This window comes from Diplotaxodon limnothrissa, linkage group LG18 (genome assembly GCF_057381915.1).
Source record: "Diplotaxodon limnothrissa isolate DT_005_m linkage group LG18, D_limnothrissa_male_GT1.1, whole genome shotgun sequence".
Classification (NCBI taxonomy): Eukaryota; Metazoa; Chordata; class Actinopteri; order Cichliformes; family Cichlidae; genus Diplotaxodon; species Diplotaxodon limnothrissa.
In genome coordinates, this window is record NC_140613.1 from 20098067 (window position 1) to 20123416 (window position 25350).

The 25350-nt window shown below is 41.3% G+C and overlaps 1 protein-coding gene across 2 annotated transcripts in view; it reads left to right on the plus strand.

Moving 5' to 3' along the window:
* Positions 1-24976, plus strand: part of gpc1b (glypican 1b) — a 57509-nt gene extending 32533 nt beyond the window's left edge. For both annotated transcript variants that reach the window (XM_085378914.1, XM_085378913.1), the window contains exons 3-11: positions 2315-2473; positions 14538-14765; positions 15321-15484; positions 19865-20030; positions 20204-20334; positions 21902-22027; positions 22364-22497; positions 23671-23846; positions 24470-24976. In XM_085378914.1, the coding sequence (XP_085235040.1) occupies positions 2315-2473; positions 14538-14765; positions 15321-15484; positions 19865-20030; positions 20204-20334; positions 21902-22027; positions 22364-22497; positions 23671-23846; positions 24470-24672 (1487 nt within the window). In that variant the 3' untranslated portion in view covers positions 24673-24976. The remainder of the gene's footprint in view (positions 1-2314; positions 2474-14537; positions 14766-15320; positions 15485-19864; positions 20031-20203; positions 20335-21901; positions 22028-22363; positions 22498-23670; positions 23847-24469) is intronic.
* Positions 24977-25350: the final 374 nt, after the last annotated feature.

The following is a 25350-nucleotide window of genomic DNA, read 5'->3' on the forward strand; positions in this document are numbered from 1 at the left end:
TATCAGTGAGAGGGTGCTGAGAGACGGTCAATGTCACCTTCTCTGGTCTGCAGAGCTTGTTCTCCATTTTGGCGTTTGAGGGGGACAATTGCCTTTAATTGCTTCACTTCAGCGCTGGCCTGCATAAGGCACTTAAAAGACAGAGAACTTGGTTGCCACTTAATCAGTGAAATGCAAGGATTCTTGTTATACACACAAACCCACTCCACTGGCTGGAATACACAACTGAGGCTGTGGACAGGATGGGGGTCCTCAGTGGGCGACTGAAAATACAGCTACAGTAAATGAAGGTGAATCACTTGCTTGTAACTGTTGAGGCAGTGTGCACAGAAATCACTGGCTCTGATGTTGAAATAGATGGCAGAGTCCATCTCATTGATTTCCACGTTCTGCTTATAGAGTTGCCCTGAGCTCAGAGTCTTCTAGATGCATGCTAATGTCAGCTCGAGGGACATTAATCATTAATACAACACCAGTATGTGTTTATTGAATTTGCCTTTGTGCACACCATGTGAAGCTCAGCCATGTGAGCTGACATAATATGCATTTCAAGACGTGTCAGAACCAGCAAAGCTTTGTTTGTCAGACTAAAGCTTAGACAACATATTTAATTCATGTTAATACGAAATACTAAGACGTAGTTATTCATCGGCTTATATTAGACTTGTTATTGGATTCTAGTCTTTCACCGATGGATAGAGCGGATAAAAGATTTTAAAAAAGTGCACATAGTGTCATGCGCATATTATTTTCGTGAAATATATTGTTCTTGTGTTTTGTGTTAGACCAGGCTTAGAAATCACTTAACCTCTGGTTGCTGCTAGTTGCAAAGAGGTTGCTGCACCACACAAACCTACTTGTGATTGCTTTGGTTGCTTGCAGATTGCAGTGGTCACACATAGTTTGCATGAACTAGCGAGTGTTTACTTTTCTGCAAACACTCGCTGTTTACCCTCTGAGCTGTAGTGAAATTTGAAAAATTTAGTAAACCAGGAACAGAGGATGTTCACCTTGAGATTAAATGCTGTGTGTTATAGATGCAACCAACTTATTTCAAATTGCACAACTTTAACGTTGAAGGCAGACCGTTTCAGTTTTCTGGTTTTCACAATTTCACTACCAGTTGGCGAGCAGTTAGCAAGCGATTGCAGACAAGTCCCGCTTCCATGCAAACTGCTGTCGACCATGGCAACCAAAGCAATCACAAGGAGCTTTTCCATACAGCACCTTGTCTTTATCACCAATGAAAAAAATAGCTTTATAACTATTTCACAAATTGTTTTAAGTTGTGTCTCAGTTTGGGTTGATTTTCAGGACTTGTTATTGGTTTTACACATTTTAAGGTTAAGACAAGTTATTAGCTTAGGCTGGTTTAGGTTTGGGTTAAGGTTATCTTTAGGTCAGTAGATATATTTAGTTCTAGTTCTGCACACTGAATGACTGTATGGGATCATGGATCATTATGGGGTCAGTTTAACCAAGCAAGCATTTCCTGATGCAGTGTTGCTATTATTATGCTGTTTCACTAAAATTTCTTTTGTAAAACACTGATTAAAAGAAATGTAAAAATGTACGTGGACGTGGACGTGGATGTGTGGGGGTGTCAGATGGTTTGTTTTTTTTCAGCAAACACTAAATAGTTTATCCTATTTTCATCAAACGTCACAAAAATTTCATTCGCCTTATGTCTGGATTGAAGGAATTTCCATCTTACATCATTTGTCCTGATTACAGCTGCAGCTTGACTGCAGCTTTAATTGCACTGACAGCCTCCTTGTTTACAGTAAATTCTCGTATATGGCATTTGACTGTGTGTGTGTATGAACGTCACAATGTCTGAAATAGTTTCCACCTACTTCCCTTTTTTTTTTCAGAGTTGTGCATTTGTGTGTGCATGCACTTGTCTCCAAATGTAGGCACAGGAATGCGTGTCAGGAGTGCTCATTAAAACTCAATGCCGATTGCCGCTGTACGACTGCCACGCAGTTCACCACGTCTTGCAAGGAAATCAAGGGGGCGAATACACGCAGCTCTACCTCCTTGACTGCCAGCAGACCATAAAAAAGGCCATAAAAACAGCCACTGTAGTTAATTTAGTCCTGTCATGTTCATAGCGACTGTAGAGTATTTTAAACAGCGGAAACACAAAAGCTTTTAATCTCAGTTTTGTCATTCAGTGCTGACTCATGGAATCTGCTAATGACATCTTTCTTTTTTTTCTTGACTGTTCTTTGTCACCCCCTTTTATCCCCTTTTGTTCTTTCCTCCACCACCTTCACTTTCTTCTTTTCTGCCTCCACCTGTCCTTTGATAGGCGAGCACCTGCGCATCTGTCCTCAGGGTTACACCTGCTGTACCAGTAACGTGGAGGACAAACTGGCCTCGCAGAGCCGCACCGAAGTGGAGAACGTAATCAAAGATGCCGGGCGCTCCTTACAGATCTCGCTTACCGGACAGTACAAAATCTTCGATGGTGAGCTTTTTGTATTTATGATGCAGAGTATATGTCTGTGTATTTTGTTTTTTTCATTTTAAACATTCACTGACGCAACAGACAAACTGACAAAAAGCGAAGGAGATCAATGATAGTTTATCTCAAAGTCTACAAAGTTTACAAAGATATGCTGTCATGCTTCAAAAGGAGCAATTTGCAGTTAACTTTAATTAAAACTTTGTTTCCCTTTTGCTTTGATATCAGTAAAACAAAGCACGATTTAATGCAAAGAGTCAGAACCACAAAAAATGAACAAAGTCATTTAAACCTTTGGTGGCTCAGTGGTTTAAAATGCTTCATAGAAACTGACTGAGCCCAAACAAAGGATAAAGACAAACACATTTCACAGTGAGTTGATAGCGTTCTACACTATTTAATGTGTGAAAAATGTTACTTTTTGTACAGCATGCAAATGGTTCAATCAGTTGGAAATCATTAAGTAAAGTGTCATATCATGTTAACTGTTGAACACTCTTGTATACCCCATCAACAGACTAAAATTAAGATACACTACAGTGTAAAACAGCTGCGCCATCCTTCATTTCTTTATATTTTCTTTTCAAGGAGCCATACTTTCTTTTCGTTTTTTGAATAGCAGTTCTCCAGACTGTCTGAAGGCTTTTCAATGTTTTTCTTTTGGCATTCACTCATTTTCAGTCTAGCCTTTGTACATGATAATCATTATCGAAGTACTGGCTTTTTTGTTTGTTTCTTAAGCCACTTAACACTGACCTGTGAATCATTCAGGCATTCAAGGACTTTACTTGCACCCTGTCATAAAAACACATAATTTATTGCCATTTCTTTTGTATGTAATGTTTTTGCACCAACAGGGTGAATCCTAGAGCGCTGAAAAATGTATCTCAGCATTGTCCTTAAAAAAAAAATTGGGAAAAAATTAAAGACCTGACCTGAGAGATACCTGGTCCTTCAGTTGATCCAGTCCAGCCCAGACTTCAACATTATTGAGGCATTGTGGGATCATTTTCAGAGAGAAAAGAGTAAAAGCTGCCAATATACAAAGAAAAGATTTGAATGTCCTTCAAAAAGTCTGGAGAACTAGTCCTGAAGACTACTTAAAGACATTATAAGAACTTGTGCCCAAGAGAGTTCAAACCGAGTTGGAGAACAAAGGTGATTAACCCAATATATTGACTTTCAAATGCATTAAATTCATACAGTCTCTGTATTTCCATTTATATTTGCACATTTCGATAACTCACTGCACCTAGAGGTTTGGAAAGTACTATATAAGATTATTATTATAGTCTCAATCACTAAATCTGCTCTACACCTTGAAAAATGATACAATAAGATCATAATAATATAAAATGTATGAGATTTTAAGTACAATGTTATAAGTCTGAGGGATGGGAAGAGAGAGAGATTAAATGAGTGCATTGGTACACCAAGGCAATTATTTGTGTGTAATGACTTGCTCCAGTTAATAGAAGGGTGTCTCTGTGCTCCACTTCTTCCCCTTGGCCAGACTGTGACAATGGATCTGTCAGCCGAGACTCTGAGCTTGGCTAGTTAGCCTGACCTTTTCAGATCACAGTGATTAGTGGCTGAGAGACTTTTGTTTACTCTTTTTCTATTGCTCTGTGTCCTTCGTTCTCATGGACCCTCCTTTTCGCTCACGGCGCCGTTGCTGTGAGCCACCCCGCTCCGAAGCAAAAGTACACAAGCACACAGAAAGCAATCCAAGACCTACAAAATTCTCTCCATTTTAGCTCGTCATCCTACAGTTCTTGAACTTTCCCATTCTTCGGGGAGACACTTCATTTAGCACAGCAGAGCCAGTAAACAACACAGTCCACAGACGCACACATTTAAGCAGCACTCAGCTACAGTCTCTAAACATTGTAATGATTTGCATCCAAAAAATTCTAAGATAAACACACACAGACGCACACATCCCGAACATGGTTGGTTGTGTTCTGTCACAATGAGGTCATTTTTGGAGCTTGTTTTGTGTTTGTGTATGCTTGCCAGACATGCTGTTATAAATGTTTGATAGCTGCTGTTGCTTGAGACAGTAAATTAATTAGACTGCTCTGTTTTGTTGATCACAAATGTAAAAACATTTGTACAGCCTCTGTTCCCCACCCACCGGACTCCTTTCAGTTTTGTTTTTCTCTGCCTGTTTTTCGTGTTCCCTTATCTTACCCCAGTGAGCATCATATGGCGATGCAGAGCTGACAGAGGGAGAAGTATATGTGTGTTGGGACCTCGAGGCCTGAAAACCATCTGCTAAAGGCCGTCTTCTCAAAGAGAGCTGAACGATAGACTGGGGTTAATTGGACCATAATGTGTCACACTTGCAACCACATGACCAGCAGTTTGGCAGGATAAAACAATTTTTTCCTAAAGACATCCTGTTGTTAGCCTTTGCTGTTGTGAAGTGGAAAATAAGACACGTTACTTCTATGTCAGACTACGGTTAAACCGCTACTGTTACATTTTCTTTTGCATTGGAGTGTTTTAAAAGTGGGGTGTCTGGATCAAGAGTCCTAAACATGAAGTATTTTTGCAAAGTTAAGGGAGATATGGTCAAACAGATGAGGAGAAGTAGATTTTAGCCATATTTGTTCAGTGACTTGACACGGTACCATGCTTCCAGTCTCTCCACATCTGGCTCTGTTTAGCAGGGTGTGGGCTAGCTTGCACCATGTGGCTAAATGTAGGGTGTTACTCTTCCAGCCCAGAGAAGTTAGGCCTTTTTAGATTCAGGAACTCTGGAAGAAGCACCAACCAAGCCGCAGATTAGAGGACTGCCATATTCACATCAGCTGACTCTGGGTTTGAGAGACTGTACACTGCATATATGCAACTATATGTTTAGATGTGTATGTTTGCAGGTTTGTGATTTATTCTGTGTCACTATGATTGGCTGTAAGGGATTTTTTTATGTAGCATTAAATGAGTAACCAGTGTTGGGAGAAATAAAAAATTAAAGTCAAACAAATACTTGTCAGTGAGAATAGAAATGAGGGCAGAAATGAAGCAACTTGAGGGATAAAAGAGAGAGAAGGAATGCAAAGGCAGAGTGTGTGTGTTGGGGGGGGGGGGGGGGGGACCAGAAAGAGACAGCAAGATGGGATTACATATGAAAGTGAGAGGGAGAAGGTCAAGAAGAACAAAGAGAGTGATGGCACCAAAGGGAGCTGTGTGTTAGATGGCAGCCAGGTGTGTTTAACAGATGGAAACCTTAAACCTGGCAGGCACTGTTTGGCCTAATAGTGTCATCAGTGACATCTGGATAATTGTGTGCACACACTGTGCATGTGTGTGTGTGTTGTGTTATTGGCTGTATATCTCAAACATACAGCTTAATGCAGGAGTGTACTTTTACTGTATACGAAACTTGTTGGTACAGTGTGAGACACACCCTGCCCCTACAACATTCTCTATACAATTACAAAACCCCTGTCATGATCCTGCTGCTTTGCAGACTAGAGCTACTCTAAGACTTGGCTTGTCTGGACCGTGACCTAAGGAGTGTTTCTTTTTTCTTTCTTGCCAAAACTAATAGAACTCCCATAGATCCTTCTATTTAATTTTCACGGTCATCTGATGAATTGTTATCTTATACCACTGTCATATGAGTTGATAGCTTAAGCATGTCTTTAAAGTAGTAAAGGGTGTATTTTCAAACCCATGAATGTGGATAAACTGGCCACGTGTATGAGGTATATAAAAGGTGTAGAATAAAGCAGAATAAAGAATGTCGGGTTAAATGTGGTTTATAATCTCAAACACTTTGAGTGGTCAGTATGACTAAGAAAGTTCTATATAAACCCAAGTATGTGACAAACTAGGGTGCTTTTGGACCACAACCTCATTTACTTTCTTTTACTAGCTCAGGAGGTAGCAGGTCATTTACAAATCAGAAGGCTGGTGGTTTGATTCTTAGCTATTCCAGTCTGCATGCCAAATATTCCTGGGCAAGATAGATAAATGCAAGATGCTAACCTCAAGTTGCTCTCTGATGCATCCATTGGAATATGAATGTGTGTGAATGTTAGATAGAAAGGTTCAGCATAGAAAAAAGTGCTTGTGTGAATGAGTAGTAAAAAAAGGCAAGGTCTATGCAGTGCTTTGAGTGCTCAGGTAGAGTAGAAAGGTCAGACAGGCCTAGAGACCTGCTGGTGATCCCCTGGCAACGTAGGAAAAAATGTGCGTTCCACATCCAGTTGGAGAATATAAGATACAAACATGTCTGCAAAAACTCGTCATTTATTCTCTGAGCTGTGGGGAAACTTGAAAAAGTGCGACACAAAATCAAAATTGAGAACATTTGCCTTCCCATGCAAACTAGTAACAACCGGGGTAACCTGTTAGCAATGTCAAGGGGATTTTCGATGCAGCACCACATACCTCTTTGAGATCAGTTTCACATTAGCTACTACCAGCAACCTCCAGGAACCACTCACAACCTGTCAGGGACCAGTGGTTCTCCAAAGCATGTTCATTCATCTGATCACAAAATCCCTGAATTGTACACTTAAGTTGCAATGTTTTTTTATTTAGTCAGTTCACTTGCACCTTGTACTAAACCACAAAACCTTCTAATTTCCTGCTTTTAGGGTCACCTCTGATGATGTCATGAGAGACAAGGACATCTACTCCCATTGTGGTCCATAATCGGTTCATTTTATCTGCATGCAAATCATGTCAGTGGAGACCTGGAGTAGGCTGGCCTAATTATGCCAAACACATTACTCACCAGGAGCGATGACGCCTAGGAATGATAAAATTTAAAAAAAGGGACAAAAGTGAGAAAGGGAGAGAGGAATGTGCGAGGAAGGATGGTCTTGAGGAATGCAGTGGAAAGTAAATTAAGGGAATAAAAGAGAACAAAATGATAATGAGGATAAGCAATGGTATGGACTTTTGGTGGAAACAACCAAGGGAGAGAGAGAAAAAAAAAAGTCTGAAAAAGAGAACCAGCTGGATAAGGAAGAAACAGCTTTGGGTAAATGGTGCATAATGCCAGCCAGGGAAAATAGGAGGGGAGACAGAGAGAAAGTGGAGTAAAGGCTTTTGCAGAGGGCCTGCTGATAAACGACGTGCATTATGTGATGTGTCGGCTTGTTTAATATAAGAGGCTTTTTAACGGCATCTAAATTCTGACTAAGGGGCTCGCAGTGTTCCTGGAGCACAATGTGTGTGATAAGTGTTGTTATTGATGGAGAGCCAGTCTGATTCATAAACAGTCTAATGGCTCCCAGACTATCATTTGTGCATTCACTGCATTCCAAGTCAGCAGTTGTTTGTTTATGCATGTTTTATTTATTTATTTATTTATTATTATTGGTAGTAGTATACGTAGGAGAAGGGAAGTAAAAGCACCAGAGTGCATCACTCAGGTGTGTCTTGCTGGTTATTTGGATATTTTTTAGCTAGCAGTCTATCACAGAGCCATATATCTGTTTTTCATTTAGATTCATTTAGTGGAAATTAGGCTATCGGCCAAGGGAAACACATTTTTAGTCTTTTTTCCTCTATAATTTGAAAATAATGTTATCATTTAGAAACACTGTCAGTTGGAGGTCAGGATAGAAGAAAAACCTGGAGCAACTGTATCATTGCACCAGTGTTTAATACCCCAGGAAACTATCTGAATGCTCAGCCATCAACCAACAAAAATTAAAAGCATGACCAATCAATTTATATTTTAATGTAGAGGGCATCAGCAGTAGAAACAGACACAAATATTCCAGTATTAAAATATGTGTTCAGCGATAGCAGATGTACTGAATGTCCTCTGCTTTCTCATTTTATTTTTTTTATTCTATCTCTGCCACCTGATTTCCTCCCTCCTTCTCTCTTGGCATATGCTTCATGGTTTGCTCCCCGTCTCTCTCTTCTCTGCCAAAGAACCATCAGCTAATGTGATTTTTCAGCACTTGTCAAACGGACAAACAGAATCAAGGCTGTCAAATAAGAGCGAAATATACAATTGCTGCCTTGGCAGCACCGTTTTCTTCTTTTATTACCTTTTCATTCCTTCACTGATCTGTCCGATCGGCCCCTGTCAGTACGTGGTGCTCTGCCAAAACACAGCTCATCCTTCACATCCTTGTGTTTGCTATTTACGACCATACACTAGCTATATGGGGGTGAGTGGATGAGCTGCTGTAAGTACAGTATGCACAAATTAAAGTAGATGAGAATTGGAATTCACTTCTACTTTAATTATTTTGCCATTTTGTTTCGATTATAATGTTATTCTGTTGTAAACAATTCTGGGATTGGAAGTATTTGCAGTGTTCAAGCGTGGTCACAAGGGCTTTGAAACATTTTCTGCACATGCCAGGAACTGTTACCTTCCAATTAGAGGAAACAAACGCTTAAGTTTTACTGGAGACTAGAGAGAGAGGAGGTGATAATAGGCACACTGCAAAAGAATTTGCACTTTTAAAATGAGCCTAATCATGAACCTATTTGTAATTTTGTTTTTGTTTGTTTTTATTTTGCTTTTTTCATTCAGTGATATGGTTTCCATGAGATCCAATTTTATTAGACTGTGGTAAATGTTCCCAGGCCCATTAAGCCCATCGTATGAGTGACATAATACTCAGTCAGTTAATACCCTGATGTGAGAAAACCATTTGAGATCAGTCCAAGCTCTAAGAAAGAGTGATTGGCAGCTGGGGTAACATCACTGGTACCTTTCTCTGAATCTTCTGTCAGTGACACAACTTGAGTAGTAGGGAGAGGATTAAAGCCAGACAGACGGTCACGTGAAGAGGGCACATGGAAGGTGAGGCTGTTTGTCTGGTTTAAAGGACTGTATTAAAGCATGAAAGAATACAGGGGGCTGTAGAATAACTGAGCACAGACATACAAGGTGTTAAAGCGCGTGTGTGTGCGTGCGTGTATGTAATTTAAGGAGGTTACAAAGCATCCAAATAAGAGAAAGTAGGAATAGACTTAAAATAAGCTTCTGACATGTCAAGGTGGCCTAGATGTGAAGCTCAGAGTGATTACAAATGAAATCATTAACTTCCCACTCAGCGCAGGAAGAAAGCCATTAAGACACACATGCTTCGCTTAGCTCACGCGTGCGTGTTAGACAGTTAGAGAGATGAAAGAATGAAAGCAAGAATGTGACGGGTGTAGAGTGTCGCTTTGGTGATGTTAGCGATTTTCTTGATCTGCTGTCACATTAAAGAAAGTTATAGCTGTTAATTATGAAGAAATGCATTAAGTGTGCTTGGTGTTTGCAGCAGACACAATATTATCATGACATCAAATCGCGAAACGCCACAATCAGTAGTAAGTGTGAGCTTCATATTTGAGGTTTTTGAGCTGTAATATGGTTGTTGTTAAACTTGATGTGCACCACGTGGTGTATTTGTGGCTAGACCCACTCTGTTGGCCATGAAGTGTTATGTATTGCTCATAGTTATGTACACAGACGGTTTCCTGAGGCTGAGAAACTCCTTTTCGTGTATGTATTGACCTGTCAATCAAATTAGAGTTTGAGTTTATATACCAGGTTGGCTTTTTAGGTTCCCAGCAGATAAATGTTTATTTCTTGCCCGATAAATGTGTAAGTCTTGACAGCAACAGTTATTTTTTAAATAGATTAGGATATTTCTTCTGACTGGCTGCCTCTTGCAAATAGGGCTGCTGTGTTCTCACAGACAGAGCCGTGTGCCTGAGAAGACTGCATTAACGATATCATACACATCGTACGCCAAACACTGTCAGAAACTTGGTGTTTAAAGCGGTCTGAAGGCTGAGCTTCTGGCTTATAGGGATTACTTGTAAATTTGCTGACCTCATTATTTGAATCTTTCTCCATTTTTAACATGAGCATTCGCCATATATGTATAGCTTTACTGTAAACACATGTAATAGCGTGCAGCTGTTTCTGCTGTTATTCGTCCCGTCTGTCCCCTCCACACCCGATGTGCTGGGATATAGGCAATTAAGCATCCTTTCCCATCAATCTTTCCCCCAGAGAGCAGACACCGGGGGAGAAAGTGTAGAGGTTAAGCTTTGAGGGATGGCGGAGGATTGTGGGTGAGCGTAAAAGAAAGGGCGTATATAGAGAGGGAAGTCATATGACTCCCTATGTCATGGAGATGCAAACCGATGAAGAATGAGAAAGGTCATTTTCACACACAATAGCCCAAGCGAGCGAGCGTGCACACACACATGCACAGAGGGTTTGTGTCATACTAATGATGGCTATTGCTCACTTGAGTTAAAGGGCAGAGGAGAACTGTACAACACTGTACCATTTACCGAGATCTGCCCTCCACATGTGAGCACTTAAAACATGCCCCAAGCAAAAAACTGTAAACAGAAATGCAGATTGTGCATTGAATGGCGAAAACAACTTCTCCTCAGCAGCTGAACAACATCCTTTGCTATTCTGCTGAAAGCCATTTCATTTAGCCAGACTTATTTACAGTGTGGCTGACAGTACACAGCAGGAATAATTTCTAATAGAGATTAAAAGTAAATCTGCACCTGTCAGAGCAGCTTCCCTTCTGTCTGTCTGACTGCTGCTGTGTACTCTGGATTGTGTGTGTGTGTGTGTGTGTGTGTGTGTGTGTGTGTGTGTTCGTGCGGGGGCTGTGATCCTTCACTGTGTACATATGAATGCGCTGTCACTTGGAAGTTGCTTTCTCTGTGTGCTGATTCGATTTATATATATAAGAATGTGAGTTCTCCTATCATGCATGTAGCTCTGCTGGTATGTGGAGTCTGGTCCAGTGCTGTGTTTGCAGATAGTTTGAGTGACAGGAGGCTGGGGAACTGGGGAGCGATGTGTCATGCAGCTGCTGTGTAATAAATACTGGATATACAGCTGCTACATTTCAGAAGCATTTATCTCGCCAAGCATTACAATATAAGAAGTGATTTGCATCACAAAGATGGCATTCGATGTGTTGACATTTTCTCTGTGCTATGAAGTCTGTAGTTATAATTAGAAGCTCGCTAGCAATGTCTTCTGTAACTTGCTGAAGCAGTTTGCACCAACCTTTTCAGCCTTTAATCATCACAGTGTTTTACTCAACCCCCCATTTATCTAAAGTATTATATATTACAAAGTTTAACCTGGTCTACCATTGTTGTCATCAGGGAGTAAGCCCTCAAATTAGATAATTACTTGACTTGCTTGCTTTCTGCCAGTTTTAAGAAATCATCATCAGGGTTTGAGCATGAAGCATACTATAAATAATCTGACCTGCCATTATTCTGGGTTTGAAGCAAGGGGCAACTTCTGGAGCTTAAAAAAGAGGCCAAGGCAGATGTGGCGAAAACTGTAGTGCCTCTGGGACTAGCTGATGAGTTAGCATTAGATCCTTACATCCACGTAAGGTAATTTCTGGCTTGGAAAAAAAATGGCAGAGACTAAAAACACTAATGTTGAAGCTTCAAAACGTGCAGTCCAAAACCACATTTTACACTGTCTTTCATTTCCAGGAGGCAATTAAATGTGGCAGAGAACAAGAATGTGATAATGGTCTCTATTGCGTCAGGGAATGGCGTTTTAGAAACCAAAACAAAGTAGAAAATCAGCTTGATTTAAACAGAAAAATATCCCGGCACGTTCCCAAGATTAAACCACCACCCAAAATAGGAAAATCAAAACTGGAAAAGTATAAGCCTCAGAGTGTTTGCGAGAAGAATGAAAGACAAAAAAAGGGTTTAAAAATGAGCAAATCTCTCACACTTTTATTTCTTTTACCAGAAAGCAGCAAAGACCAGCAGCTATGGAGCAAAGTCAGCTAGGGTTTATTAATGACTGGGAAGGCAGAACAGAGATACAGTATCCAACAAGGCCAGAGCTTGGATAATGCTACACAGATGGGTCAGGATGGACTTAGCATATTAACATGTTATGTAACACCAAGTGCTGTGATTGTCTTACTGTGCCCCGATTGGCTCTGCTCATGTGGGTGTTATAGCTTTGCTACCGTATCACTCGGAACGGTTTTTCCTACAAGGCAGGGTGTGTTTGTATTTTCTTTAAATATGCAAGACAGTGTGGGAGATGGATGTTTGTGAGTGCTGTGATGTTGCTTTTTTTGTTTTGTTTTTTAAATAACTGCATCAGGGGACTAAGCTAACCCCAAATGGATTCGTGCTCCTTCACAGTCTTTGAAAAAACAAGAATGTCATCAAGGTAGACAAAAGCACAGCGGTTAATAAAATCCCTGAGGACATCATTGACTAGCGCTTGGAAAACAGCAGGGGCGTTCGTCAGACCGAAGGGCATTACCAAATACTCAAAATGACCAAGATGTGTATTGAATGCCGTCTTCCACTCGTCTCCCTTTCGAATCCTCACTAGGTGGTAAGCGTTTCTCAGATCGAGTTTGGTGAACACTGTAGCCCCTTGAAGTAGTTCAAAGGCAGAGGAGAGAAGGGGCAGCGGGTATTTGTTTTGTGATCGTGATTCTGTTGAGGCCACGATAGTCTATACACGGCCGGAGGGTTTTGTCTTTCTTGCTGACAAAAAAAAACCCCCGCACCCACAGGAGAAGAAGAGGACCGCATAATGCCCGCGGCCAGCGAGTCGGTGATGTATTTCTCCATTGTCTCTCTCTCAGGTTGGGTGAGACTATACAAGCGGCCAGAGGGAAGCGGCGCCCCCGGGAGGAGGTCAATGGCACAGTCGTAGGGCCTGTGGGGGGGGAGCATTTTTGCTTTGTCCTTGCTGAATACTGCTGCCAGGTCGTGATAGACAAAGGGAACAGCGGACAAATCGCACTCCTCTGTGGGCTCAACTGTGGTTAGCCGAGTGACCGGGGGGGTGGCAGTTTTAAGACAGTTCATGTGGCATTCCACACTCCACCCCGTAACACGCTCTTTCTTCCAGTCTATCTGGGGGTTATGTTGCACCAACCAGGGGTAACCTAACACAAGTGGTGCAAACGGTGTCTTGAACACGAAGAAGCTAATCCTTTCAGTATGGTTACCGGAGAGTGTGAGAGACAAGGGTTCAGTAATATGAGTGATGTCTGGCAAACGTTGGCCTGATAAGGCAGACACACGGAGCGGATTAGGCAAAGCTGTGGTAGCAACGTTCAGCTTTGTGGCTAGTGAGATATCAATGAAGCTCTGCTCAGCACCAGAGTCTATTAATGCAGAAAGAGGGGGCTGGACTATTCTGTCACGGAGGAGCAGGGAGGACTCGGCGCAGACTGAAGTCTCAGAAAAACAGGTTTATTTACACACTCCAGGTGCACTATATACAGGTGAGGGAGAAGGGGGCCAGGGTTCCCAGGGGTGCAGAGCGGGGTCGGGAAAAGCGTCCAGAGTCTCCAAACCAAAACACGAGAAATCTGCATACAGAGAACAAGGGTTAGCACGGAACTTTTACGGACAGAGCTCAAAACTGGCTGAGGCTAAAGTAGCACTGACGAGCGTTATTCAATAGTCCAGCGGCGAGGTGCTCTCAGTCACTGCCTTAAGTAGCGGGAGCAAACAGGGTGAGGAGCCACAGGTGATTGCCTACAGGTGGTGGAGGCCGGGAGCTCACAATGAGCTCCGCCCAGGCAGCGAGCAGAGAGAGAGAAGAGAGAGAAAAGACAAAACATAACATGTAGCCACACAGGGCCAGCCGAGCAGGCACGGGGACCGTGACAGTGACATCCTGCCTAGTTGACTCTTTCTGTTTATCTGCTTGTGCGCTTGAATGTGTGCATGTGCCCATTAACCATATCTGTAAATCCTCACTTGGAGCAGTATATAACCAAACCCCCAAGCACTGTCAGTTCCCTGACATGCCCTAGAGAGGCATTCTCGCATACTTTAACTTAAGGTTCATTGACAGTGTGAGGCTGTTGGCATGCAGCACAAAGCATTTAAAAAATAAGTGGAATTTTGTGTTGGAATAAGTGACTTTTTTTGCAAAAGAGTACTGTATTGACGCATCTTGTATTGATGGCTCTGACTTATTTTGAAATAGTGACATTAAGGTCTACATGGAGCAGCACATTGCAAAGTAATAAAACACGAGAATACAAATATTTCACATTATAACAGCTGTTTAAATTTTTGTTGTTTTCAGGTCACTTTCTAGATTTGCTGAACCGCTCTGAATTGAACCTACAAGAGACTTTCACTTCAACTTGGGGCTCTCTATACAACAAGAATTCGGATGTTTTCTCCGAGTTATACACAGAATTGAAGAAGTACTACCGAGGAGCCAACATCAACCTGGAAGAAACACTTAATGACTTCTGGATCAGGCTCCTGGAGAAGCTCTTTTTCCAGGCAAACGGGCAATATGTCATAGGTACATTTAGTTCACTTGTTGGACGCACATAACAGCTAAAAGCTTTTCGCTGGCTCTCTGCTACAGTAAAAAAACAAAAAAAATAACTTATTTTATTTGGCTTGGGATTATTTCATGTTCTGTTAACCATATTGGAAACTGGTCGATGCATGGTTTATTACAGTAATACCATGAACCTGGCACACTGCAGCAGCTAGCAGCTCTAGTTTCTTGAGAATTTGCTTTCAACTGTGATTACCCACATCTTTTGTTCACCTGATGACCTGCTTGCTGTCAGAGCTGTTGAATCAAGAAATCACTTAAGTACAACGTGTCTAACAAAGTGAAGCAGGCTAAAATATATCAAAAGCAACACATGTAACACATCAGGTCTAAAGAAACTGCTAAAAGGTCCGATGCATGTGTAAGATTTTTTTTGAGTAAAAAATAAAATAAATGATTTATTATTTACTTTTAAATAATTTTAGCTTCAGCCTTCAGGGGTTAACCCAAAACCTTGAGAAGTGGTGAGATTTTCTACTTGAAGATTTCGTTTGATGTGTTTGCTGATTACAGGTGAGGACTACCTGGAGTGTGTGTCTAAGCAGATAGACACACTGCGGCCTTTTGGAGACACACCCCGTCAAATGAAGATGAAAGTCACGCGCACGCTTGTGGCTGCACGTTCGTTTGTTCAGGGCCTGGTGACTGCGGGCGAAGCCGTACGCAGAGTATCCCAGGTAAAACTATTTCTTCTCATCTTGCATGATCCTTTAGACTGAGCAGCAGCTCTGTTTTCCTGCCCTCACCTCTGCAGTTCCAGGCCCAATGCATAATTTAAACAGCGAAATCTAGTTTTGTACATAATAACGGGCATCTTAATAAAAATGTACCGACAGCTCTGGTGGAGCTCAGGATTCATCCAGAGAAGCTGAGCTGTCAGCTGTGTGGAAGAACTCGGGGCATCTTCTTTGTCAGAGGCCTGGCTGATATAATTAATGAAGTTAAAACCGCTGCCCCTTGTGTGGAAACATGAACATCACGACAGATTTTCAGAAGCATTTATTATTTCTGTGCGGTACAGCGCTGTAGGTATTGATGTAAGGCAAAAAAAATGCTGCTGGCAACAAACAAACATCAGCAGCTCTACTAATGTTTCTGCAAAATAACGAGTAGCATTCAGTGACACCCGAACAACATTACTGCGAGATCCAGAAATTAATCGAGCATATTTCAGATCTGCCTGAGTCACATTCACTGTATAATGACAGAGTTATGTAATTGAAAAAAAAAAAGGGGGGGGGGGGGGGGGGGGGGGGGGGGGGAGTGTGTGTGTGAGTAAATAAACAGAAGAAAAATTAAAAATACTTTTCCACAGGGTTCAGTTTTGATTCTTTTCCCCTCAGATCAGCGTTAGCAGAAGCAAGACACTCTGCGAAGCATGGCCTCGGGCTCAGCTTGCCCCTGCAACTACAGTTAATTCCCTCTCCACGCTGAAAAATGTCTCCCTAGGCTGTGAGGCAGGTTAATTTCCCCCAAGAGAAATGATCCCCTCTTTGTAAAAGGCAAGAGTAAGGTTAAGATGAGAGCGAGACTGAGAAATAATTTCAGGGAGGTGGCCGGTATTGATGCCCCTGTGAAAAATATCTGCTGTCAGACAGTGGGCAAGCAGAGTGGAGAGAGATGAGGTTCAGTGAAAAATGCTTTGAGGAAACAGATCCTGTAAAAAAGTATGAATATTACAGGTATTTCTTTGATAACTTTGTGCTGTGAATGACCACGAAAGGGTAAAGGGCGAGAACTACTGTGCGACACATCTGGATGCAAAGGAAACAAATATATGTGATGCTCTTTCCTGTCACTTTAATGTATGTGATTAGTTTGTGGGCGTTGTCAGAGGTACAAAGACCCGGGGTTCTTGAACTAACGTACCACATGCAGAAAAACAATTTGACCTTTTTGCAAGTAGGTGGAGGAGTAAACAACAGAATACATGTGGGGAATGTTGCAATTCCTATTCATGATCCATCAATGCTATTTTAATGAGCATCTTTTTTAGACAAACATATTCATATACAGACTGAACCCCAGCGTTGAAAGGTACTAAAAATGTGCACACACATTTCTCCCGGAGTTACTACGCCTTTTTTAAGGCATGATCCTCGACCACTTTGCCAGTGCTGAAGAGTAGTGAGTGATGAGTTCACTGAACAAGGGTGGCTCGGGGAAAACGAGTAAATAATTAGCGCAGCTTTTAACAAAATTACAGAATGTCATTTCAGCGCTAATGCCAGGGTATTGGAGCTGCTGCGTTCTGAATGAGGTCATGGAGTGCCTTCTGTCCTATTTAGAGTAGAGCACTCTGTAGTGCAAGAATAGTCACGATGGGCACACTTGGTCAGTCTGGTTTTAAAAGAGAATTTTTTTTTCAAGATATAGGAAAGCTTTGACAAAATCCAGCTTCCTCTCGTATCCTTATCTTCCTACTCTCTCATTTTTTTGTGTGTGTGTGTGTGTTGTCTTTAAATTCTGCAGCTCTTCTCCTTGTAAATTGTGAATAGTAGTTTCTGTTTGTTTCCCACAACCACACCCTGCTGTGTTCTCTGTCTGTGGCTGTATCTTGTATATAAATTAATTTCAGCTTTCCCCTCCATTCCAATGAAATTCTATTAGCAGTAGATTAATGCATGTGCATTAATGAGGCAGCCTCTCTTTTTAGAAAAAAAAAATGTGCACTGAAACTTGCAAAGAGGTCAGTAACTGAAGGTGTTTACTGTAGGCTGCTGGAGGAGGTATTAAGGCAGGATAAGACAAAATTCCCTCTGTGTATGTGTGTGCCTCCAATCCTTGTAGTCCTCCACAGAAGTTTGTTTTCATAAGAAAGATGAAATGAATTCCCGATAAGCCTTAGCTGTGGTGGCAGGTGATGAAAGAGTATCCTTAAAGGATGCTGTGAATAGAGTAAAGCAGAGAGAGAGAGAGAGTGATAATTTTAGAGATGTTTTTATAAGACAGAAAAAAAGGTGTCAGCAGGAAGGTCTGTCTGGCTTTCTGGTTGAGTATTAATTCCTCCCTTGCTTCGCTTTGGGCTGCACCAGTTGTTACGTGTGTCCTTAACTTTTTTTTGCAGACTGTTTTATTCCCTCGGGTAAGGGGAGAGTAGGAAGTAGGCCACGCGAATTGCTCACTCTGGAGGCAAGGAGTCGGGATCAGCTTGTTCTGTAACACAAGGGAGGAGAGGCTGTCCATATATCCTTACTAATTACAGAGGAGAGACAAACAGAAAGAAAGACGGTGTGTCTTCATGGACATTTGCTGTGGGCAATGTACAAACAGGTATGGGAAGCATGCAGTGAGGGTGAAGCGAGGACGACTTAGAGTATGAAAGAGACATTGAGGATCCGCATGTGCGAAAAATATCAAGGAATATATGTCGAACTTTATCAAACCGAGATGGGTTTCTGCACTCCAGTAGGAATAAGATATGGGTTGTATTACTACTTATAATTTGAAAGCTTTTACTTTCCTAAAGCCAGGTGTGCCACAGTTTCCAGGCTGCCAGCCTTGGGAAGTTGTCAACATTAACCTCTAACAAGCAACACAGCAGAACTGCACATTTCACGTCTCTTGTGCAGTGCCAGTGATTCCCAGTATTGACACTGCATGGATGATGTAGGAAACACTCGATTAATCTCTTTTCAGGAGGATTTCATTAACATCTCCCAGTTTTTGTTTTTTTGTTGTTGTTTTTTAAATTCCCCTCAGTTAATCTAATAGCGTTTTAACATCTGTATCTCTCATTTTCAGTTATTCTCCCCAGTCCTCGCTGCACACTCCATTCTTCTCTTTCACCAAAAAAAAGCAATTTTCTGACTCATCCCTGGTTAACAAGAAGTAGAGTACGGATGGGAGGAAGGGAATAAAGGAGGGCAGGGACGAGGATCTGACTCATGTCTCAAATGACTTGAGATCAGGCCTGGGAACACGGTTATTCTTTTTCTGTGTCACTTCTTTGCTGTCCGTGTGTAACTGAGACCAATTACCAAATTCTATCGATCCCTTTTTACACACAAGTGTTAACTAATTTACAGTGCTTGTTTTATTTTTAATGTGGTTTAAGATTTTATGTAGAGTTGATAAAGTGTCAAAATAAAGTTTTGCAAGTCAAATCTTTGATTAAATTTCAATGATCTTTCTTGATATTATCATTAAAGTAGCTACTGACTACTTATAGTACTAAAATACACACCCATAAATGTTGCTCGGAAGCTGTTTTTAGGAAACAGTGCTATGGACTTCAGAAATCAGTGCTAGCATGAATAAGAACAGTTTCGTTTCCCCTGATATCAACAAGCATCTGTAGAAAAATATCTGAATTATTTTCACACATGAACCCTATTGTTGTCCTATTTTCACTGTATATTTGTTAAAAGCTGGTTTTAACTATGACTTTGCTGTTGGAACTGCAGTTTCCCGGAAAAGCATTAGGCTGGCCCAGATGTCGGCTTAGAGAAGCTTTGTATGCGTAGCTGGACTCGTTCTGTTGCTCTCTCTCTCTCTCTCTTTCTCAGACACACACCCAACACTTCCTTAGGTTTTGTATGCATAGCTGTACTCTCTTGTGAACAGAGCTTACTGGTATTAACCCAGTTTCACTTTTCACGCACGAAGGCCTTTTCCTGGGGGAACAGCCTTGTGGGATAGAGGGAAGAGTGCAAGAGACAGGAAGGATAGAGTGAGAGACTGAAAATACTTGTATGAATGTCAGGACCTTTTCATCGCATTTGAAACAAAAAGCTAATTCTTGCTAACTAGTTTCCAAGGAAACTGTGATGAAAGAGATCCTGGTGCAAACTAAAAAAAAAAAAGGTCATCATGGGAGGTGACCTCCTACTGCTGCCACTGTCATTGTGTAGCTAAAACAAAATGTACATTTTCACATCTTATTAAAACAGATCATTTTCCATATTCATGTCTTCTGTACAAAAGCAGTTTAACAGTTTAAATAGTCAAACGTGCAAAGTTTTGTCTCTCATGTAAGCTTAACCAAACAGTATTTGACTTGATTTTTTTCTTTTATCAAAGTGGTGCATGTTTATTTATATCTCTGTCTTACCCAGGTGCCAATGAGCCAGGAGTGCATGCGAGCCATAATGAAGATGACTTACTGTCCCCACTGCCGTGGGATGCCGTCTGCTAGACCTTGTCTGAACTACTGCACCAACGTCATGAAGGGCTGTCTGGCCAACCAGGCTGACCTCGACACAGAGTGGAGGCACCTAGCAGGTGGGGCGCACATACACTCCCTCATATGAATCCAGTTTAACCATATGCCCAGCTCAAACGTTCAACCCACACCTGATTCTAATAAAGGGGAGTCACGCTATCAACACACTGAGGCCCTACATATGAAACACTTCGCACTTTCTTCACACTAACTGTGCCTCATGGCTCTTTAGATACAATGATCCAGGTGGCTGACCGTTTAGATGACCCTGCTGGTGTGGAAAGTGTGATCCTCTCCCTTCCCAGTTACATATCAGAAGCTATGAATACCATGATGGAGAATATAGCCAGCATCAACAGCAAGGTCAGAACACACACTGGTACACGCATACAGGTCGAAACGATGTGATCAGCATTTACTGTGCACCTCAAAAAAGACATCAAACGATACTGTGAGCTGAGCCACAGTCTTAAAACCATCATCGACAACTGAAATGAACACTTAAGCTAACTTTCAGGTGGTCCTACTTGTTTCTAGTTTCTGCTAACAATGTAATTACTAATTTGGAAAACTTTTGGAAACATAGATGTGAATTGAAGCATTGTTTGCTTTTTTTATATGGGTGAAAGTCAGTGAAGAAACACTGGTAGCTGACGTTTGGCTTTTTAAAGATCCTTAGCACTTGGTAATGCCGTAAAAATAGTAGTTAGCAATCAAAAGAATCTGAAATCTCTTAAAAAAACACAAACTAATAGAAATTGGTTCCCTCCAAAAGAACATTTGGACTTGAGTTCACATGCTGGGTCACTATGTGACTTCATTGCCCTGCTTTGTATATGCAGTTAACACATTTCCTCCCACTACATTAATGTAGTGGGAGGATAATGATAATGCTGTTATCATGCTCCAGATATTTGATTTCAAATGAAGGCATGTGAGTCATGACAGAGCCTTCAGGCCAAGCAATTACTTAACTTTTTAATGGTGCTTGGGTAACAGTTTTATATGAGCCTTAAAAACAACTGGCAGCACTGAAAAACTGACTGATTAGTTTGGTAAAGGTGGGAAACGGCGTGGACGTTGAGAGGAAAGACAAAGCTTCCTCTGTGCTGGTTAGCTGTTTAAGAGGCTGGCTCCCTTGAGGTTAGCAGTGGACTGGCGGTCTGCCGCTGACCTGGTCCTGTATGTAATCACACACAGCTTCAGCCTCTGATCTTCATGTAATATGGCGCGCAGAGTTATAGTGTTGGATAGATTATTTCCTATCATACATAATCGACTGATGTCAAAAGCCATATGTTGTGTAGCTTTCCTGACGAATTATGCCAAATGCAGATATTACACTGCATAGCCTATATGGAAATATATGCCACTGCTCTGTAACTGAGTCAAAGCCAAACTGTTAAGCTGCTTACTCAAACCCTGAAACAAGGAGTTTATCAATTAATTTTTGATGTTGTGTGAGTCATAATAAAATTAATAGCAGCTCAAGATAGGATTTTCTTTTTAATAGTTACAGTGTGTGTGAAGGTTCAAAGTCTTGAGGCTCCTCTAAGCAGGCCAGACTGGATGACAGATTGACTGCAGTTTTTACTGTATTCCCTGAGTAGCGTTTATAAAATCCAAAGCCCCTAGGGACGAGTAATACTTTCCGAGTTGTGAATCATTCTGCTAAAGTGATGCTGTCATTGACTCACGAGGTTATGCACATAAACAAAACAAGTTATTATTCTTGGTCTATTTTTACTATTTTTATTTTTTTTAATATTAGATATAGTAAATACATACCCACCCCCCCCACACACACACACACACACACACACACAAAAGAATAGAAACCCTCTTTTTGTTAGGACTGTTTCAGCTGTTTATTAACGGCTATGCCATTTATCTTCTCATTCAACATTTCGATTTGCCTTTTCCTCCCCAGCTTTTCCAGACATGTGGCAAACCCAAGGAAGCAGGAACCACCAGCACAGATGATGAAATCATGAAGCGAGGGACGTTTACAGTGGAGGACAGGTTGGAAGCCAGCTCTGACAAAATCGAAAAATTGGTTAGTATGTACCCAACTGAATTGGCACCTTGTTATTGCTCTCTGATGGCCTAATCTGTCCCATTCATAGTGATGTTTTTTAAAGGAAGAGTCATTGGTCATCAAGGCCAATTGAACCACTTTTGCTGTTCAATTTCACCTACGCACAGATAACTATGAAGTGATTAGACGGGAATGAATGCTTGGAAGGATAAATGTGTCAGATGACTGAACACTGCAGTTGGTTATTGAGGGACCCAGAGTGTTTCTTATTGTTGGTGTGTGACAGCATACTGTGACTTTGGGGGGGGAAAAGTATAAATGCTCATGAATGTGCTCTCAACAACTTTGCCTCAGGTGTCTGATGTAAGAATAATACTGGGGGACAATAGGCCATACTGGACTTCTCTCCCAAATCTCATCTGCAGTGACAGAGTGGCCACTGGATTAGGGTCCGAAGACAAGTGTTGGAATGGCAACAACCGTGCCAGGTAGGGAATATGAACCCATGAAGAAATTATTACTTCAACACAGAATTCCAATGTTGTGAAAAAGTTTTCCTTATTCTTTCCTGATTTCTTGTTCTTGTTTTTTTTTGCATATTTTTACACTTACATGTTTCAGATGATCAAACAAATTTTAATACTGAATAAAATTAAAAATGCTATCCAAAACTACCATTACCACATTCCCTGGAAAACTGAGTTCAATTTCACTAACCACTGTCAGACCTGCTGAATCAAGAAATTACTTATACAGAATCTGTCTGACAAAGTGAAGCAGGCTTAAAGGTCTAAACAATGATTCATCCAGGAGGTCACAGGAGAACAGCATCTAAAGACCTGCAGACCTCACTTGCCTCAGTTAAGGTCAGAGTTCATGATTCAACAATAAAAAAAGAGCCTGGGCGGAAATGGCAGCCATGGGAGATTCCTAAGGAGAAAACCACTGTTTACCAAAAAGAACAGAAATTCTTGTCTCACATTTACCAAAAAAGATCTTGATTTGCTGCTTCAGGACCTGGATGACGTGCCATAACTGATGGAACCATGAATTCTGCTCTCTACCAGAAAGTCCTGATGGAGAATGTTTGGCCATCAGTTCATACCCTGAAGCTCAAAGAGAATCTGATTATGATGCTTTGGCATGACCTTAAACAGGCCATTCATTCTCAAAAACCCTCCAATGTGGCTCAATTGAGATCATTTTGCAAAGGAGAGGGGGCCAAAATTTCCCCAAAGCTTCTTTCCCTTTTTTGAACAAAATCATCAGTTAAAAACTGCATTTTTATTTTCTTGGGTTATCTCTGTCTAATATTGAAAATTCTTTGATAATCTGAAACATGTAAGTGTGACAAAGATCCAAAAACACTAAGAAATCAGGGAGGGGGGTGAATACTTTCCATGGTGCTATATGCACAGTGTTGTTGTATGCCAGTCGCTCTGTGGTCCTGTTGCATTAGCTTAAAGTATGGCTTTCTTCTTGTTTTGAAACATTTTGTCACAAGAGCTAATTGCGTTACACTCATCTTGAGTCTGCTAAGCTAATGACGACATCTTTAAGGAAAGCGACTCTCCAGAATCCTGGAAAATCCAGAAAACGAATTGCTTGATTGTGCACACTTCCACCTGGTGCTGAGCACGCTGGCTGTTAACTGTTCACAGGTACCTTCCTGAGTTAATGAATGACGGCTTAGCCAGTCAGATCAACAACCCTGAAGTGGAAATTGACATCACCAAACCAGACATGACAATACGCCAACAAATAATGCAGCTGAAGATTATGACTCACCGCCTGAAGAATGCTCTAAATGGCCAGGATGTGGAATTTCAGGACACCAGTGAGTAATCTTTATCATCTCAGCCCACAAGAAACCTCAAATCAGATGACCTACTCATGATTACATTATTGTAACTTCTCTCAAATTAAAGAATAAAAAATAAAGAAACAGACACACCTCACCTGCAACTCACCCTGTCTGTTCTGCCTTCTACTCCTACTATGCTTCCTGTGTAGATTTTTTAACTCTTTTATGCTACTCACTTGGTTTAGACTGAAAATACCCATGATTGCATAAAATATCCTGTTACAACTTACATTTCCTGTACATGAGCTGCAGGTGTCTTGTGTCTTGTTTTCCCTACAACAACTACACTATGCTGAAAGCTTTTTTAGGGCATCTTTGTCCATTGACGATTAATCAAAAACATGTTTTCCAACTAAACCTGTGAAAATCAGGAATGCCTTTTTTGATTATCTGATTTCATTTTTCATACCACGTAATTTAAGTAACTCATGACAATGTTGACTCATAGCCGTATTCTCTTTGCCCCTGAACAGTCAATGCCAAATTTTTACTGGCAGTTAAACAAACACTTTATGTGCACTGTATGGTTAATAGGGTTAGTGACAGCTTTATTCCTGTTGGAAGAGTGAGCTCATGTCCGTACCCTGTGTCTATAGGTGATGACGCCAGCGGCTCAGGAAGCGGGTGCGCGGATGACATGTGTTCCCGGGATACACGCCTTGTTCTCCCCATCACTGACCGACCTGTGGCCATTCCCTACCCACCAGAAAACGAGAGGGTGAAAGGCTCAGCCATGCAGAACCTTCCCTCCATCAGCATTTACCTGCTTACACTGCTCATTTTGCTGCTCCGGCGATAATTGACGAGGTGGAATCTGCCAACTGGGACTGAGACTGGGGCACCGGGGGTTGGGGAGAGTTGAAAAGGGGAGGGAGGAGAAGTTGGGGGTTAGTTAGCTTGCCAAAACTAAAGAAATCTAAAGAAACAACAACAATAAATCACATGGATGGATTTCCTTTTGGTGTTGGATTGGAGCAAAATGGAAATATGAGTACTCATAAACGTTTTTGTTTTTTTTGTTCTGCTCTCATCTTTTATTCTTCCTATACTATGACACCTTTAGAGCTGGTCTTTTTTTTTTTTTTTTTTTTTTGCATCTTCTAATGTTTTGTTTTTGGTGTTTGGTTTTCTCTGAGGTTATATCTGCTCCTAAAGCGTGTGCGAGACTGTATTGCTAACAGTATGTTGGTGTTGACACCATAGGGAGAGGGAGAGTCGAGCTTTTTGCAGTGGCACCCAGATACTACGTGTCGGTATTCCACTTGTGACCGTGGGAATTGTTTATTTATGATTATATTTGTCCCAAAATGATTTAATCACATTTAGATATTTATAGGAAAAAGAAAAAAATATCTGCTGACTTTAAAAGGAGAATTATCTGGACAGCATGACCCATCAAACCTCTTAATGCATTAAGCCTCACAGTATCATTACTTGTATGCACTCGCTCACACAGTGAGGTTGAGAGCACTTAGCG